This window comes from Dendrobates tinctorius, unplaced genomic scaffold (assembly GCF_039654945.1).
Source record: "Dendrobates tinctorius isolate UK_male_01 unplaced genomic scaffold, ASM3965494v1 ptg000107l, whole genome shotgun sequence".
NCBI classification, from domain to species: domain Eukaryota; kingdom Metazoa; phylum Chordata; class Amphibia; order Anura; family Dendrobatidae; genus Dendrobates; species Dendrobates tinctorius.
In genome coordinates this window covers 21,099,230-21,117,005 of record NW_027361775.1, presented here as the reverse complement: position 1 = coordinate 21,117,005, position 17,776 = coordinate 21,099,230, and the positions used below count along the sequence as shown (strand labels likewise).

At 41.3% G+C, this 17,776-nt stretch overlaps 1 protein-coding gene across 3 annotated transcripts in view; it reads right to left on the bottom strand.

Annotated features, from left to right (window-relative positions):
* CLCN2 (chloride voltage-gated channel 2) overlaps positions 1-17,776 on the bottom strand; it is a 186,969-nt gene that overhangs the window by 48,862 nt on the left and 120,331 nt on the right. For all 3 annotated transcript variants that reach the window (XM_073589223.1, XM_073589225.1, XM_073589224.1), the window contains 6 exons: positions 9,631-9,715; positions 9,376-9,531; positions 9,174-9,243; positions 5,785-5,895; positions 5,488-5,701; positions 2,538-2,671 (listed from right to left, as the gene is read on the bottom strand). In XM_073589223.1, coding sequence (XP_073445324.1) covers positions 2,538-2,671; positions 5,488-5,701; positions 5,785-5,895; positions 9,174-9,243; positions 9,376-9,531; positions 9,631-9,715 — 770 coding nt within the window. The remainder of the gene's footprint in view (positions 1-2,537; positions 2,672-5,487; positions 5,702-5,784; positions 5,896-9,173; positions 9,244-9,375; positions 9,532-9,630; positions 9,716-17,776) is intronic.

Here is a 17,776-nt window from a genome sequence, read left to right as displayed (position 1 = left end):
TGAATTCTGCAGTCAAACAGTGTGACTGCAGACTTAATGATTCAGGACCTGCTTTGCTCGGCCATTATTCACATTGACGTCACTATGACACATGGTAAGGTTTTAATACTAGAGGTTAGGACCATCCAATTTGGGTACACTTTGATGCTAATGGACTGACCTAGGCTAGGTTCAGATTAGTGTTTGAGTCCGCAGCGTATCATCCGCATGCAAAACGCATTTTTACACAGCTTTCTAATGTGCATCATCTTACGCATGACGGGAAAAAAACGCTGCGTGTGCATGCGTTTGCATTTTTTATGCGCATGCGTTCGATATGACACCAGACAAAAATGGGCGTGTCTCATGGGATTTCTATATATATTTTGAAGAACGCATATGTATCGAACGCATGCGTACACATGTCTTTGTGTACCAATGCGTTCCCATAGACAGTAATGCGTTTTTTTTATACACACATCCGCATGCTTGCGCATATTTGACGAATTTTTGATGCATCAAAAAAATGAAACATGTTGCGCTCGCCGGACACCGCGAAACAATGCATGCGTACGCAAAAGCATATGAACACATGCAAACGTATGTCCCTGCGTACACCATGGTAAATATATATATGAGATAACTCCGATGAACATAGCTGGAGAGGAAATTATGCACATAGAACAAAGAAAAAATCCCACATAACCTCCATACAAAAGGACAATAAGTGACCAACTGTACTACTATAGTCACAGACAAAAGAGAATCCAGTCATCAGGTCAGATAGTAAAGATAAAAAAGATTTATTTATTCACAAAATGTTAATAATTGTACAGACAAACAGGCAAACAGTGGGGCTAGAAGATGGAAAATAGCTGTTGTAACCACATATATGAGGCCCAGGGTGGGTCTGTCAAAAATCAATATACATAAACTTTATATAGATATAGATATAGCACAACACTCCTGAAGAAAATAGCAAACATTAACAAATCACCCCAGCAAATATACCAAGGTGAAGCAATAACATAGTGAGGAGTGAAGCAGCCTTGCCAGACAGAGCCACCCGCCCCGACGCGCGTTTCGGCGTACCTTTCTCAAGGGGCATAAGGTCTAGATTGTACACATGGTCCTTAAATAGTGAGTGCCCGGACATCCCCATTACAACCGCGCAGCCCTCCGGTAACGTCACGTCCGCCGGATCGCGCTCACGTGGGCAGCTGGAAGTCAGAGTCACGTGGGGCCCCACCCGGAAGTCAGCGCACCGCAAAGCTAAGACTCGGCCGACACCACGAAAACAGAGTGCAGGCGCGCCGCAATGAGATGCAAAGGTCACCATAATAAGTACTGGCAAATAAATGGGCAATCATTAAGGCACACCATACGTGCACCATACATAGCGTGGCCACTAAATAACTGCATATAAGGAGAAATAATACAAATTGGACCATCAATAAGGAACCTATATATATATATATATATATATATAATATATATATATATATATACACTGTATATATATAGAACTAGGCACATCTTCCTCAAAGGAAGATGGAAGTACATCATCATAGTATGACAATGAATGAAAAATATATTTTCTCAAATCCACAGCATATATATGCACAGTCAGAGGCCAGCTACCTGATATACCATTATAAGCAGAAATCTGCCTCTAATATACATACGTATAGCCATATTATTGAAGGCATATTGTCACCTATCATATAATAATCCACCAAGAATATACAGGAAACCATGGTAAATATATGTACACATGACCCATGAGGATCTATGCGGATCAAATGCTGCGCACACAAAAGCTAATGTGAAACCAGCCTTAGTAAACGGTGTTTAACAAGCACCCTAATTTATTTATATGCACTAGCATGTAGATAAAGAAATTTGAAGGCACAGCTGTGCAGCTCCGGGGACATGGGTGCCAATCAGCATTGATAGGGCCAGCATACAAATTCACCATGTAGAAAAAAAGAGCATAGCACTCACCGTCCCAAAAAATATCCTTTATTGTAGATTCATATAAAACAGAGGCAGGGAGGCTTTCAAGTGGAAAACGCAACAGACGACGGCCGTTTCACACTGAATTTGCGCTTCTAAGGGGCGTCTGGTGCGTTTTCCACTTTAAAGCCTCCCTGCCTCTGTTTTATATATCTACAATAAAGGACATTTTTTGGGACGGTGAGTGCCATGCCCTTTTTTCTATATGGTATATTTATATGCACTATTGTTTATTTACTTACAGCAGGGTATATGTTAATTTTGTTTCTGTCTTGGGTTTTGTCTGCTTAATGGCCAGTGTGAACATGCTCCTATTTTGCATGCATTCCAACTTATACTCCAGTTCATTTTTTTCAGTTAAGTTTCTTGTCAATCTTTGACACGTTTTTAATTTCGCCTTAAACATAATTACCCAAATACCTTATGCTTTCACAGTAATTTCCAGAAGGGAAACAGGTAATATGTGGATTACAAACCGAAGTGATGTGACTTCTGTACAGTCCGTTTTGCACATGTAATGTCCTAACCCTGTAATCATTTACCTGCGGATTCCACCAAAGCCAGGTTCTTCAGGCGACAGTCTGTAAGTAGTTCCTGAAGCTCTCGGTACTTGGTGTTTAATGATAAAAAGGGAATATTTCTCAGCATAATGTCCTCAACGCGAACATTGTACCTCCTGGAACAGAAGTATAAAAGAATATCTGGTAAATGGCCTTAGACGGCTGGTAATAATCTTAAACCTTATTATGTGCATAAGAAGTGATGATTTTTGGAATCTTACAGCAGACTGAGTATTTGTCAGTGTGACATTACTGAACACAGGGTATATAATATGTTTTATTACTGTGATGTATGGACAGTACAGCAGAATCTAAATCACAAACCAATATAGTAGACTGGCATAGGAACCGGATAACATTTACATCACACAGTGTCTATGTCTTGGCTTGTCCATCTGGTTAAATCTAGCATTGTTTATTTTATGAATTAAAGGTATTTTCTGGGACTTATTGATTATCTATCAAATGGATAGTTCATCAAAAAGAGATCAGTGGGGTTCTGACACCCCCAACAATCAGCTGATATCTGTTTTGGCAGTGGACGGATGTAAGCAATGTATGGAGCAGAACGCCGCAGCACTGTACTTTGCTTTATGTCCCAGTGCAGTGCATGTCCACTGTCCTGGATCTTTTTATAGTTCGGGCTGTTGGCAACTGGGCTGATTGAGTAAGATGGCAGCTATAGTTAGGTCCTGGATGCATTGGCCAAGCATCGGCATCACTTGTGTTATTGGCATCCCCCTCTCTCAGTCTTAACCTTCTTGAATGCTACTTTTGTGGCATCAGAGGAGTTAAACAGCCAACAAGGACATCAGATGACTCAGTCCCAAGCCATTCACAGGATAATGAAAGGCAGATTGTGGTAAATGCCCTGCAATCCAGAGGCAAAATTTTGCGGATATGCAAGATTAATACTTTTGGCCTAACAATAAATCATCAATATTAGATCAAGGGGAGTGTGACTCTAATCGACCTGCTGTTATAAGGGGCCATGATCCTCCAGCGAGTGCTGTGCCCCCTTAATTGCTTGCACTGCATAACACCTAGCTCTTAGGAGTGACCGTGCTTGGTAGTGTACATTTGTGCCATTCACAGGGTTTGTGCTGATCACAGAGCTAAAGCTGACTGTGCACACTCCTGTCAGATGGCAGACGTTACACAGCTTCAGGCCGGCCACGTTCCATGGATGACTGGCTGGGAAGCCGTGATATTGATGATACATCATGCCTTTTTACCCTCTTATTTGTCAGTAAACCTTCCTAAGTAAACTGTTTACACGAGCTCTTTTCAGCTGATATCACAGTTGCATTTATGTATGGTGACAACGCATATTCCATAACAGAGCACATCTGTCGGGAATCTATGGGCCATCCAGATGTTATGTGAGTGAGAAGCAAAATAGAATTCATTGTCCAAACATGTTTTTGCTCTCTTTTAAGCATGCTGTATTTCTCAAAATTTAAATCATCTCTGTGATATCATACTGTACATGTTTAAGTGTTTTTGCAAAAAGTAAGGCATATGCCAAATGTAAAGGAAAGACGAGGTGCAAACAGGCTTTATCGCCCCCAGCACACTGAGCAGCAGAGAAGTGGCATGCTAGCACTGATATGTATGCAAAGAGGAAACACATGGCCTAGAAAACAAATGTGCTTAACATCGCCTCCTAGTGGTCAGGCTATGCAAAATGCATCAAATGCAAGACTGTAAATGACAGCTTGTAACAGCCTTTACATGCACTGAGCACCAAGTATTGCATCCCTATTGTTTATTATAGTGATTACAACCTCAGTATACGTTGGTGCTATATAACACTGAACATCCCTGTCCAGACAATCTGAGGTTTTCAGTTTTCGAATGAGCAGAATTGTCGGCCAACATACAAAAAGTACACACAAACCTGATCAGTGATCATATTACGCTCTCCTAGCAGCATCGTTTGGAGACAGGTCCACTCTTATATTAGCCTAAAGGCAATCAGTATTGCGCCATCTGGCAAAGAGGCGATCAATAAGTACACCAGCCACATATTTTACGGGTCTTGTGTATTCATGAGGGGAGTACTGTCCATGCCTCTCTCGGTCTATGTAGCACCCCGTCAATCACCTGCCTCATAATTACACTGAGTCCAATGTAATCTCTGGTTACTCCATTTGACTAAAGGCACCATTTCTTTTTATTCTGAATTGTCTCTTATGAGAATGTACTGACAGATCAATTTTAACAATAAGGCTGTGTGCCCACATAAGCGTTTTTTTCGTGCTTTTTAAGTGTTTTTTCCATGCAAAAACGCTTAAAAAACGCATACATTAAGCATCCCATTCTTATAATGCATTCTGCAATTTTTGTGCATATGATGCGTTTTTTTCCACATAAAAACCGCATCGCGGTAAAAAACGCAGCATATTCATTAATTTTGCGGTAAAAAACGCATTTCCAACTATATTCTATGAGACTGGGGATGCTTCGGAAAAAAAAAAGCATAAAAAATGCGAGGAAAAAAACGCGTTTTTCCTGGTAAGGAGTCCAGTTTTTAGTCAGAAATTTTCTGCATACGTGGGTACACAGCCTAAAAGTAACAATCTTTATGCAACTGTACAGACTCTAATTGCCTCAATTTTCAACAACACAAGAAATATGTAATAGGACTTAGTCAGCTGGTCTCTGTACATCCTGTTTTGATCATACGGACATGTGACCGCTGCAGGCAATCACTGGCCACGGTGGTGATGTTTACGTCAATGCTGCAACCAGTAATCTGCAGCAGCGGTAACATGCCAGTCCCTTCGCAAGAGGAAACAAAAACACTAGTTGGGGGGCCACATGCACCACTCCTGAGGTTAGCATCCTTGCATTTTCTCAGAAGTGGAGAATTATTACTAGATTGATACAAACGAGACCGTATATAATAAAACAACAAACCAGTACTTACTCTTGATGCCCAAAGCCCAGCTCTGGAAGATAAGGCAGTTTTTTAATGCGAATGATACTGTCATATAGGGATGGCTGCAGACTCTGAGCCACTGCATTTGCTAGAATGACAGCAATCATCACTGGTAATATATGAGAAATCTGTCCGGTCAGTTCAAAAACAATAACTGCAGTAGAAACCGTATGCGTGACAGCTCCTGAAAGCGCTGCCGCCCCTAATGGAGAGAAGGATGCGTAATTATAAGGATGAAACCTGGAGAATATTAATAATGCAGTGAAGAGCAAAACAACTTCTTACCTACAACAGCATAGCCACCAGGTACAATCCGATATGTGCTGCCATCACTGTGAATGCCATCTGGGAACCAAGCTGCCATACTCTCACCAACAAGCCTGCCAAACGCAGCACCTATTAGAAAATTGATATTGGTATTTTTAAGGGCATATGCAGCATAACGCTTATTCCAACATATTCCAAAATCAATTTCTCGACATCATAAATGAGTAAAATTGCAAAACAAGAAAATTGTAAATTTACCTTTTACTAAAAATCCTGTTTTTAATACTATAAATTACTGCATGTTGAGTAAGTTACCAGCCAGTGCTGCAGCCAGAGGAAGCCGGTCTCCTCTGATAGAAGACAACCTGTAAGCACTTAACATTATGGCTGGTCCATACAATCAGGGCAACTGTTACCACCCACCTTTCGTGTCTTCCTCTTTCCTCATAGACTGTAAGCTTGCGAGCAGGGCCCTCACTCCTCTTGGTATTTGTTATAATCTACTGTATGTGATTATTGTTATGCTGTAATGTCTATTGTCTGTACAAATCCCCTCTGAAATGTAAAGTGCTGCGGAATATGTCGGCGCTATAGAAATAAAATTTATTATTATTATTATTATTAAGCACTGCTATCCAGAAACCTTCAGTGTCCCTTCGATGCTGCACAGGCAATGCTACCTCTGCATGTAGTAACGGAGAGCTCACTGGTCCGAACAGTCACTTTTCAGGAGCACACTGTTCCTTGGTAAGCAGGAAGATAAGAGGCTGGGGAACGGTGTGCTCCTGATCTTGAGGCTGGAGTGCCCACATGACATGCACAATGTCAAGAGATTGCCAGGTGGACGTGATACGAGTGAAGGAGCAACACTAGTCTGGGAGGTTAGTATCCTTTTTTTCTTATTTTATTTAGCACAATGGGGGCATTCAAAAAAGATTGTCAAGTAATGGATAACCCCTTGAGGCAAGAAAAGTCAAGCATCTCTGTATACAGTAAAATGGCAATATGTACTAAATATGCTGAACAACGTCCTTGAAATGCGTCTTTATCATCATCTCTGAACAGGTGGTTTTATGACATTTAATGAAGCTAGTAGCTGCCAATACCAATTCGTAACAATTACGCCAGAATTCATACCAATTTCAAAGGACAGCACTCATGGACAGATGCAACATGAATGGCATCCGTGCAACATCCATAAATGTAGACTTTATCATGAGAATTAGCAAGTTTAGCCTCTTTCTTCTATCAACCCCCACTTTGTCCAATATCTTCCATGTTCAATTTAGTTTTTCCTGTGCTATATGAATCTTGTTCTCTTTGTTGAAAAAAAATCCTAGCACAGTATATCAAAAAAAGTTTGTGTGAAGGGAACACTGGTAATTTTATCAAATCTAATTTAGTAAAATCTCATCAACAATGTAATATCAACTGAAAATGATGATGAACATTCTGTTGCTATCCCATATGTGACCTAAGTGAACATACCCTTACTAGGTCTCAATTGCAACCACTGCTCCCAAGTTACTTGGCCGGTGTAGACTAGCAGATGTCAGAGTATGTGATATTTTGACATTCTTATTGATTTCCTCACCACTGAAAAATCAAGTTCCCAGGTATTTCAATGCAGAGTACGGACCAGAGATATTGACAGATTCCTTTTGAAGTATTACATCTGCCAAGAAACCCTTTTGTATGTGTAGGGGATCACATATAATGCACATCACGTTTCAGTCTGTACGTGTATTTACTACATCAAGTGTCTATCCCAGCAGCCACTGTGGAAGGAATGAAGGAAGCAAGCGTACAGACATTTACTCTTTATTTTATCTCACCAATCTAAGACTTATTAGAGAGATATTTGAGCAGTATGTGAAAGTTTCCTTGGCAAAGGGAATGCTGGGTTAAAGTGTTTTCTTAAATCAGGCACTGTTGTGACAGATGTTATTGTAGAAAACAATGGGTACTGCAGAGGTGCCAACTTGGATGTGTGGTCATTTGTGTCGGATATCCTAGCATAGAAGACAGCTTTTTATATGTTTACAGTGAATAAATAATACATTTTATCTAATATGTGAAAATAAAAAGAGTAAAATGTTTAGGGCACTAGTGCGACTCAGTGAAAAAAATACAGTAACCTATTAAGGTCTAAAAAGGACACACTTCGAGGAATACACTTCTCCAGAGAATGCATAGTGATGTATTCCTTGAAATGCATCACTTTTAGAGCCTAATTTATTGTATGTTCCACACTGAGAAGCACTACTGCCTCCAAACTTTTTACATTTTTAATTTGTGCATTTTACCCTTGGCAAACTGTCATTTTGGGAAGCGGATGTCAGTGAAGCCACTGGCGGCTCCTGGAGGCGCCCGCAGCTGGTATACAAGGGTCAGACTTGCATGATGTGAGAGTTGTCCTGACATATCCTAACAATTAAACTCGAGATTTACATCTTCCTATACATAGGGCATTCATACTATGAGTTGTGCTCTGTTTTCACTTTTTAAATAGTTTTGATTACTTTGAATAATATGGGAAGGTGGAAGGAGACCCCTGCTGTGCTAGGAAATCACATCACACAGCATTGGCCACTTATAAACAAGTCACTACTAGATAATAAGCATAGCACCATAGTGACATTTTAAAGTTCAGATGAATATTTGGAAAGTGTCCAGGCATCATGTGATCTTTCATTTGTTAGTCCACATGCAGTGAAACCTGTGACAGACAGCCACCCAAAAGTTCAATAAAAATATTCTTCTGTAAGAGCAATTGTCCCAAGAAAGGCATATATTTTTATAGGGGATTACCAAGATTTACACTTAGTCACCCATTCATAAGATAAGTTGGATTGTGTGGACCCCAACAATCACAAGAAATGGGATCCCAAGTCCTGTGCATACATGTTGCCCCTCTATTTACAGTTTATGGACCTAATGGAGATAACCAAGCCCAATACACAGCATACACCTATCTCTATCAGTCCCATAGGCAGATATTAGGATAAATACTTGGCACCTGTTTTTGTACACTGTTGCATCCCCTGGGATCACAAATTATTACTTATCTATAAAATAGGTGGTAAGTGTGTGATTTTATACAACCCCTTTAAGACATAAGGTCTTTAAAAACAGACACAGAAGCCATTTGGTCTATATCAGGGGTGGTCTTTCATGGTATATCTATTTTGAGCAGTACATATAAAGTGTGCTGATAGGGTACGTGAACATCTACCTTTGTGTAATAGGCAGTTGTCAGCCTAAGTTTCCTATGTCTTTCAATGTAATTTGTGATAACAATAAAGTCAGTGAACTCGACAAAGAAGTCACTGATCTTTATAAATATTCCATTGTAACCCGTTATGCAACGCACCATATTGCTGCTAAATAAACATTATGGGACTCACCAATTACAAATACTGGCATGAATGCTCCACAAGGAACTGGAAGTGTGGTGGCCAGAGCAGACATCCAAAACTAAGAGAAAAAGATGGTCGCAAATAATGGTAAAAGTAACATAATAAGAGCAAAAAGCAATAGTACATGCGTAGACAAGAGCAGACAAAGCAGTGAGACATGCGGTACTTATATACACCAACTTCAACGTACCTTCATTAGAATGAAGACCACCAGACTGACAAAAACATTGGTTCTGGGATTTTTCCAGGCGGTGGAAGCACCTCTAAACATAAAGTCTTCAGAGAGCCCTTGCTGAGCCCATGTACAATTATCAAACAGTGTAACTAACGTATCTTTCTGTGTCAGCTAAGGAGACAGGAGGGTGTGATATGAGTACAACATGCGTTCTGCTTTTCAGCTGTGTAGTAATATCTATTTACCCCCATTTAACAGCAGTAGACTTACCTGACCAGCCATGAACTGACCGAATCCTGATGGAAAAGTCAGAGTAGATATGAGTAAAGTGACCACAGCAGGAAACAGAAGACGCCTGCAGGTTAAGTGTCAGCAATCAGTGTGCTGCTCATTAAGACATCTGCAACTTTACCAGTAAAGGCTCACTGCAATAACGTCATTTCTACTCACTTACAATTGTATGTCATTAAAACGTTTGAGCTCGATTTGTTCTTGCATAGAGGCTGTCAGTTAGAGTTGACTGAATAACACCTTTCTACATTACATGGCTAAAAGTTTGGGCACCCCTCCTAATTATTAACTTAAGGGGTTCAGTCACATCTGTTGCAAACAGTAGGATAAAATCAAGCACACAGACATGTAAGACCATTATCGGCAGTATTGTCATAGGATGCCACAAGTCAGTTTGTAAAATTTGATTTGCCGGATCAGCTCTGCTCACCGTAAATTGCTATTTCAGATTGTGTAAACTCACAGGGTAAAGTGTAAAAATCAGTTCTCTTCTGTTGCATCACTAAGTAGTGAGGTCAACCCTCCTGAACCGCATGAGTTGAATGAGATGGGGTTCCTTGATCGAGCAGCAGCACATGAACCTGAGTTCACGGCGCACAATCCCAGGCATCGGCTGGAGTGAGGAGTGAAGCACATCACTACTCTGTTCTCTTGAGATTAATCACATTTGGCTATCTGGCAGATTCATGGACTGGCGAGGAATACGGACGAGTGAGAGGCGTTAAAAGCACGCATTAGACACGGACCAATGATTCTCTATGGGGCAGCTCCCATCAGCCGTATATTTCTCATCCGTATTCTACGGTCCGTGCCAATCGCAGCATGCTGTGATTGTCAGCGTACTACGCCCGTAGTACGCCAATGCAAGTCTATGGGTGTGCAAAAAATACGCATTACACATGGACCACATGTGTGACTTGCGAGAAATACGCACCCAGTGTCCTTTAGAAAAGCCGGCAATTCAGTGCGTGATACAGTAAAATCACACTGACAGGTTTAATAACACAAACGAAAGAATAGATATAGACACATAGAATACATATATATATGTCATTGAGACACATATATATATATATATTTATATTTCACAGAGTTCTTCATAGCAGAATAGCCGCTAATTCAATTGCCGGCTTTTGTGAAATCATACAGTAAACCATTTCATTTCATGCTTTTTTTGTATGTCTTTCATTAGTAATTAGATGAGGGTTGATGTGTGAAATTTGGGAGGTGTGGGTGTTAATTTAAGGGGTTAATTCGTTGTAAAAAAATGTGTGGGCTCCCGCGGTAATTTGTCAATGCGGGAGCCCACACATTTTTTTACAACGAATTAACCCCTTAAATTAACACCTACACCTCCCAAATTTCACACATCAACCCTCATCTAATTACTGATGAAAGACATACAAAACAAAACATGAAATAAAATGGTTTACTGTATGTAAACCATGTGTCATTTCATGTTGGCTTGGGGAATGATTTCACAAAAGCCGGCAATGGAATTAGCGGCTATTCTGTTATGAAGAACTCTGTGAAATATAAATATATATATGTGTCACAATGACATGTGTGTATATATATATATGTATTCTATGTGTCTATATCTATTCTTTCGTTTGTGTTATAAAACCTGTCACAGGGCTCCATTATCTGTCCATTTTGCAAGCCATACGGATTGCATACGGATGCCATACGGATTACATACGGATGCAGACATGCGCAAAATATGCGAGCACACCTTGCTTACGGATGACATACGGAGCACTATTTAGGGGTCATTCATCCGTAATACGCCTGTAAACTACTGACCGTATTTTGCGTCGGTTAGTGTGACCCCGGCCTAAGGCTGGGGCCAGACTTGCGAGAAACTCGGACGAGTCTCGAACGTCAATACCCGGCACTGCCGCCTGCACTTGGACCAGAGCGTTCAGCTGCATAGAAATACATGCAGCTGAATGCTCCGCTCCCGAGTGCCGGCGGCAGTGCAGGGTATTGACGTGCGAGACTCGTCCGAGTTTCTCGCAAGTCTGTCCCCGGCCTAAGGTGTCATAGAGAAGGAAGGAATTCCCTTTAAAGGTTTCAAATTTGTGGTACTGTGACTTTGATAGGTGAGGAGTGGTAGCATAACCTGAATGGCTGCTTAGGATTAGCTTAGGATTAGCGGCGCTCCCATGCCTTGCTGGTGATGGTGGCGCCGCTAATCCTAAGCAGAAAATCAGGTTACGGTAACACTCCTCACCTAACAAAGTCACAGTACCACAAATTTGAAACCTTTAAAGGAACTCCCTCCTTCTACATGACACCTTAGGCCGGGGTCACACTAACCGACGCAAAATACGGTCCGTAGTTTACATGCGTAATACGGATGAATGACCCCTAAATAGTGATCCGTATGTCATCCGTAAGCAAGGTGTGGTTGCGTATTTTGCGCATGTAAACATCCGTATGTAATCCGTATGGCATCCGTATGCAATCCGTATGGCGAGATTTTCTCGCCGCCTTGCAAAATGGACATATAATGGAGCCCTATGACAGAGATTCTAACAGAAATGAAATAATAGATATAGACACATAGAATGCATATATATATATATATATATATATATATATATATATATATATATATAATCAAGTCATTGACACAAATATATATATATATTTCACAGAGTTCTTCATAGCAGAATAGCCGCTAATTAAATTGCCGGCTTCTATCAAATCCTTCCCCAACCCGACATGAAATGACACATGGTTTACATTCAGTAAAGCATTTCATTTCATGTTTTTTAATATTTCCCTGACTAATAATTAGATGAGGGTTTGTGTGCAAAATTTGGGAGTTGTAGTTGTTATTTTAAGGGGTTAATTCGGTGTTAAAAAATGCGTGGGATTCCCATTGCCCTGTAGCCGTGGCGAATGGGTTAATCTAACAAAGTGTTAATGTCTCCTTACAATCGAATGGTGACATTAACCCTTTGTTAGATTAACCCACTCGCCACCACTATAGGGCAATGGGAAGCCCATGCATTTTTTAACAACGAATTAACCCCTTAAAATAACAACTACAACTCCCAAATTTTGCACACAAACCCTCATCTAATTATTAGTCAGGGACATATTAAAAAACATGAAATTAAGTTCTTTACTTAATGTAAACCATGTGTCATTTCATGTCGGGTTGGGGAATGATTTGACAAAAGCCGGCAATTGAATTAGCGGCTATTCTGCTATGAAGAACTCTGTGAAATATAAATATATACATACATATGTGTCTCAATGACATGTGCATATATATATATATATATATATATATATATACACTCACTGGCCACTTTATTAGGTACACCATGCTAGTAACGGGTTGGACCCCCTTTTGCCTTCAGAACTGCCTCAATTCTTCGTGGCAGAGATTCAACAAGGTGCTGGAAGCATTCCTCAGAGATTTTGGACCATATTGACATGATGGCATCACACAGTTGGCGCAGATTTGTCGGCTGCACATCCCTGATGCGAATCTCCCGTTCCACCACATCCCAAAGATGCTCTATTGGATTGAGATCTGGTGACTGAGGAGGCCATTTGAGTACAGTGAACTCATTGTCATGTTCAAGAAACCAATCTGAGATGATTCGAGCTTTATGACATGGCGCATTATCCTGCTGAAAGTAGCCATCAGATGTTGGGTACATTGTGGTCATAAAGGGATGGACATGGTCAGCAACAATACTCAGGTAGGCTGTGGCGTTGCAACGATGCTCAATTGGTACCAAGGGGCCCAAAGAGTGCCAAGAAAAAAATTCCCCACACCATGACACCACCACCACCAGCCTGAACCGTTGATACAAGGCAGGATGGATCCATGCTTTCATGTTGTTTATGCCAAATTCTGACCCTACCATCCGAATGTCGCAGCAGAAATCGAGACTCATCAGACCAGGCAAAGTTTTTCCAATCTTCTACTGTCCAATTTCGATGAGCTTGTGCAAATTGTAGCCTCAGTTTCCTGTTCTTAGCTGAGAGGAGTGGTACCCAGTGTGGTCTTCTGCTGCTGTAGCCCATCTGCCTCAAAGTTCGACGCACTGTGCGTTCAGAGATGCTCTTCTGCCTACCTTGGTTGTAACGGGTGGCAATTTGAGTCACTGTTGCCTTTCTATCAGCTCGAACCAGTCTGCCCATTCTCCTCTGACCTCTGGCATCAACAAGGCATTTCCGGCCACAGAACTGCCGCTCACTGGATTTTTTTTCTTTTTCTGACCATTCTCTGTAAACCCTAGAGATGGTTGTGCGTGAAAATCCCAGAAGATCAGCAGTTTCTGAAATACTCAGACCAGCCCTTCTGGCACCAACAATCATGCCACGTTCAAAGGCACTCAAATCACCTTTCTTCCCCATACTGATGCTCGGTTTGAACTGCAGGAGATTGTCTTGACCATGTCTACATGCCTAAATGCACTGAGTTGCCGCCATGTGATTGGCTGATTAGAAATTAAGTCTTAACACACAGTTGGACAGGTGTACCTAATAAAGTGGCCAGTGAGTGTATATATATATATGTATTCTATGTGTCTATATCTATTCTTTCGTTTGTGTTATAAAACCTGTCAGTGTGATTTTACTGTATCGCGCACTGAATTGCTGGCTTCTCTAAAGGACACTGGGTGCGTATTTCTCGCAAGTCACACATCTGGTCCATGTGTAATGCGTATTTTTAGCGCACCCATAGACTTGCATTGGCGTACTACGGGCGTAGTATGCTGACAATCGCAGCATGCTGCGATTGGCACGGACCATAGAATACGGCCGAGAAATATACGGCTGTTGGGAGCTGCCCCATAGAGAATCATTTGTCCGTGTCTAATGCGTGCTTTTAACGCCTCTCACTCGGCCGTATTCCTCGCCAGTGTGACCCCGGCCTTACTCTCAAAACAGCGACTAAATAATTAAGACCCGGAATGGGTTGAAACATTGTAATATTATAATATATAGTCGCTTTTTTGTACCAGCTACCATCTGCTCTCAATCTTTTCATGTATAGACTTTAATAAATCTTATTTGCAAAGTATACTTAAGAGTGTGCAGTGAATTTTGAACTTACATTGACATGAGCTTAAACAGCCGGTTTCACTAGCACCTCGCCCTCTGACAGTGTGCACACTAATCTCTACTCTACCAATAAGATACACTGCTGCATATTACTGCAGTGCAATCTGATTCAGAACAGTCATGACCTGGCTGCAATGTGGAGACAGAAAAAAAAAGTCAGTCAAATGGTTTCCTAGAAACTGACAGCCAGGAGAGGAAATAAAGAACCCTATGTGACTGCGGCTAGTGCTGAATGCTATAATTATGTTATCATTACTAATAAAATCAGTGGAATAACTAAAAAGAAGGGAATGGAAGCAAGATGAACATTTCTTGTGACAAAGCTTCAAGAAGAACAAGGTGGTATATTATTGTATGAACCTAGATTCACCTATTTTTTAACCCCTTACTGACATCGGACGGAATAGTATGTCCGATGTCAGCATCCCCCGCTTTGATGTGGGCTTCGGCCGTGAGCCCACCTCAAATCCGGGACATGTCAGCTGTTTGAAACAACTGACATGTGCCCGCAATAGCCACGGGCGGAATCGTGATCTGCCCGCGGCTATTAACTAGTTAAATGCCGCTGTCAAATTCTGACAGCGGCATTTAACAAGCGCTTCCGGCCATCCGGGTCACCGGTGTGCCGGCATGACAACCAGAGGTCTCCTTGAGACCTCTATGGTTGTTGATGCCGGATTGCTGTGAGTGCCACCCTGTGGTCGGCACTCATCGCAAGTCTGCAATTCAGCTACATAGAGGTGATCTGAGCATCGCCTCTACGTAGCAGAGCCGATCAAGTTGTGGCAGAGCCGATCAAGTTGTGGCAGCGTTTAGCCTCCATGGAGACTGTTGAAGCATGCCACAAGTAAAAAAAAAATGTTTTTAAAAATATGAAAAAAATAAAAAAAAAAACAAAGGTTCAAATCACCCCCCTTTGGCCCCATTCAAAATAAAACAATAAAAATAAAATCAAACATAGACATATTTGTATATTTGGTATTGCAGCGTTCAGAATCACATGATCTATCAGCAAAAAAAGGATTAACCTGATCGATAAACGGTGTAGCGAGAAAAAAAAATCAAAATGCCAGAATTACATTTTTTTTTGTTTGGCTTTTTTGCTAGGTTCACTAAATGCTAAAACTGACCTACCATTATGGTCATTACGAGTTCATAGACACAAAACATGTCTAGATTATTTTTTAGCTAAGTGGTGAAAAAAAATTCAAAACTTTGTTAAAGAAAAAAATTGCACCATGTTCCGATACCAGTAGCTTCTGCATTTTTCATGATCTAGGGTTGGGTGAGGGCTTATTTTTTGCGCACCGAGCTGACATTTTTATTGATTTTCGTGCAGGTACGATCTTTAGCTCGCCCGTTATTGCATTTTAATGCAATGTCACGGCGACCAAAAAAAAATAGTTTTGATGTTTTGACTTTTTTTTTCTCGCTACGCCTTTTTTTTATCGATAGATCGGGAGATTCTGAACGCGGCGATACCAAATATGTGTATGTGTGATTTTTTTTATTGTTTTATTTTGAATGGGGAGAAAGGTGGGGTGATTTTAACTTTTATATGTTTTTTATATTTTTAAAAACATTTTTTTCACTTTTGGCATGCTTCAATAGTCTCCATGGGAGACAAGAAGCTGCCATAACCCAATCGGTTCTGCTACATACAGGCGATGATCAGATCATTTGTATGTAGTAGAATTGCTGACTTGCTATGAGCGCCGACTACCAGGTGGCGTTCATAGCAATCCGGCGCTGACAACCATAGAGGTCTCCAGGAGACCTCTAGTTGTCATGCCAACCCATCGGTGACCCGCGACGACATTATGGGGGTCACCAGTGGGAGGATTTCTGGCATGATTGCCGGAAGCGCATGTTAAATGCCGCTGTCAGAGTTTTAAAGCCTCATTTAATGGGTTAATAGCTGCGAGTGGATCGCGATTCCACCCGCGGTTGTTCCAGGCACATGTCAGTTGTTCAAACAGCTGACATGTGCCAAGAAAGATGTGGGCTCACCGTCAGAGCCAACATCAAAGGGAGGGAGTCAGACATTGGTGTACTATTACGTCCGATGTCGGAAAGGGGTTAATGTATCATTTTATTTAGCTTCCTATGACCTGCATGCTGAGATAGAATGAGCATTGATCCTACTGACACACACCCTTTAAAATAGCAACATTTCTCATTAAAGAGGTTCTCCACTACTCTATTACAAATAACCTATCCTTGGCATAGGTCATCAATGTTTGATTTGTCGGGGTCTGACATTCGGCCTCCCACTGATCAGTTGATCTCAGTGTCGGCAGCCGCCAGGTGGAACTGCTCAGTTGAGGTGTGGCTCCGTCTTCTGATAGTAGCCATGTCAGGGTACTGCACATCTGCCCCCCATTGATTTAAATTGAAGGCGGAATGTGCAGTACCCTGTCGTGGCCACTATAAGAAGATGGAGCAGCTCCGCAATTGAACAGTTCCAGCTGGCGGCCGCCATCGACACCAAGACCAGCTGATCGGCGGGGGTGCCATGTGTCGGACACCGACAGACATAGATTAGTTCATCAAACGATAGGTCATCAATGATAAAAAACTAGGGGGCACAGCTAATAATATTTAATAATAATAATTTTATTTCTATATCGCCACATCTAGCATGTGGAAGAAGGTGCTCTGGTCAGATAAGACCAAAGTAGAACTTTTTGGGCTAAATGCAAAATGCAATGTGTGGCAGAACATTAACACTGCACATCAACTGAAAACACCATCTTCACCATCAAACATGGTGATGGATGCATCCTGTTGTGGGAATGCTTACTTAAGCAGGGACAAGGAAGTTGGTGAGATTTATTTGAAAAATGGATAGAATTAAATACAGGGCAATCCTGGAGGAAAATCTATTAGAGGCTGCAAAAGACTTGCGACTAGGGCACAGGTTCCCCTTCCAGCAGGACGCTGACCATGAACATACTGTCAGAGGTACAATGGAATGGTTTAGATCAAAACATATTCATGTATATCAATTGCCCATTCAATGTCCAGA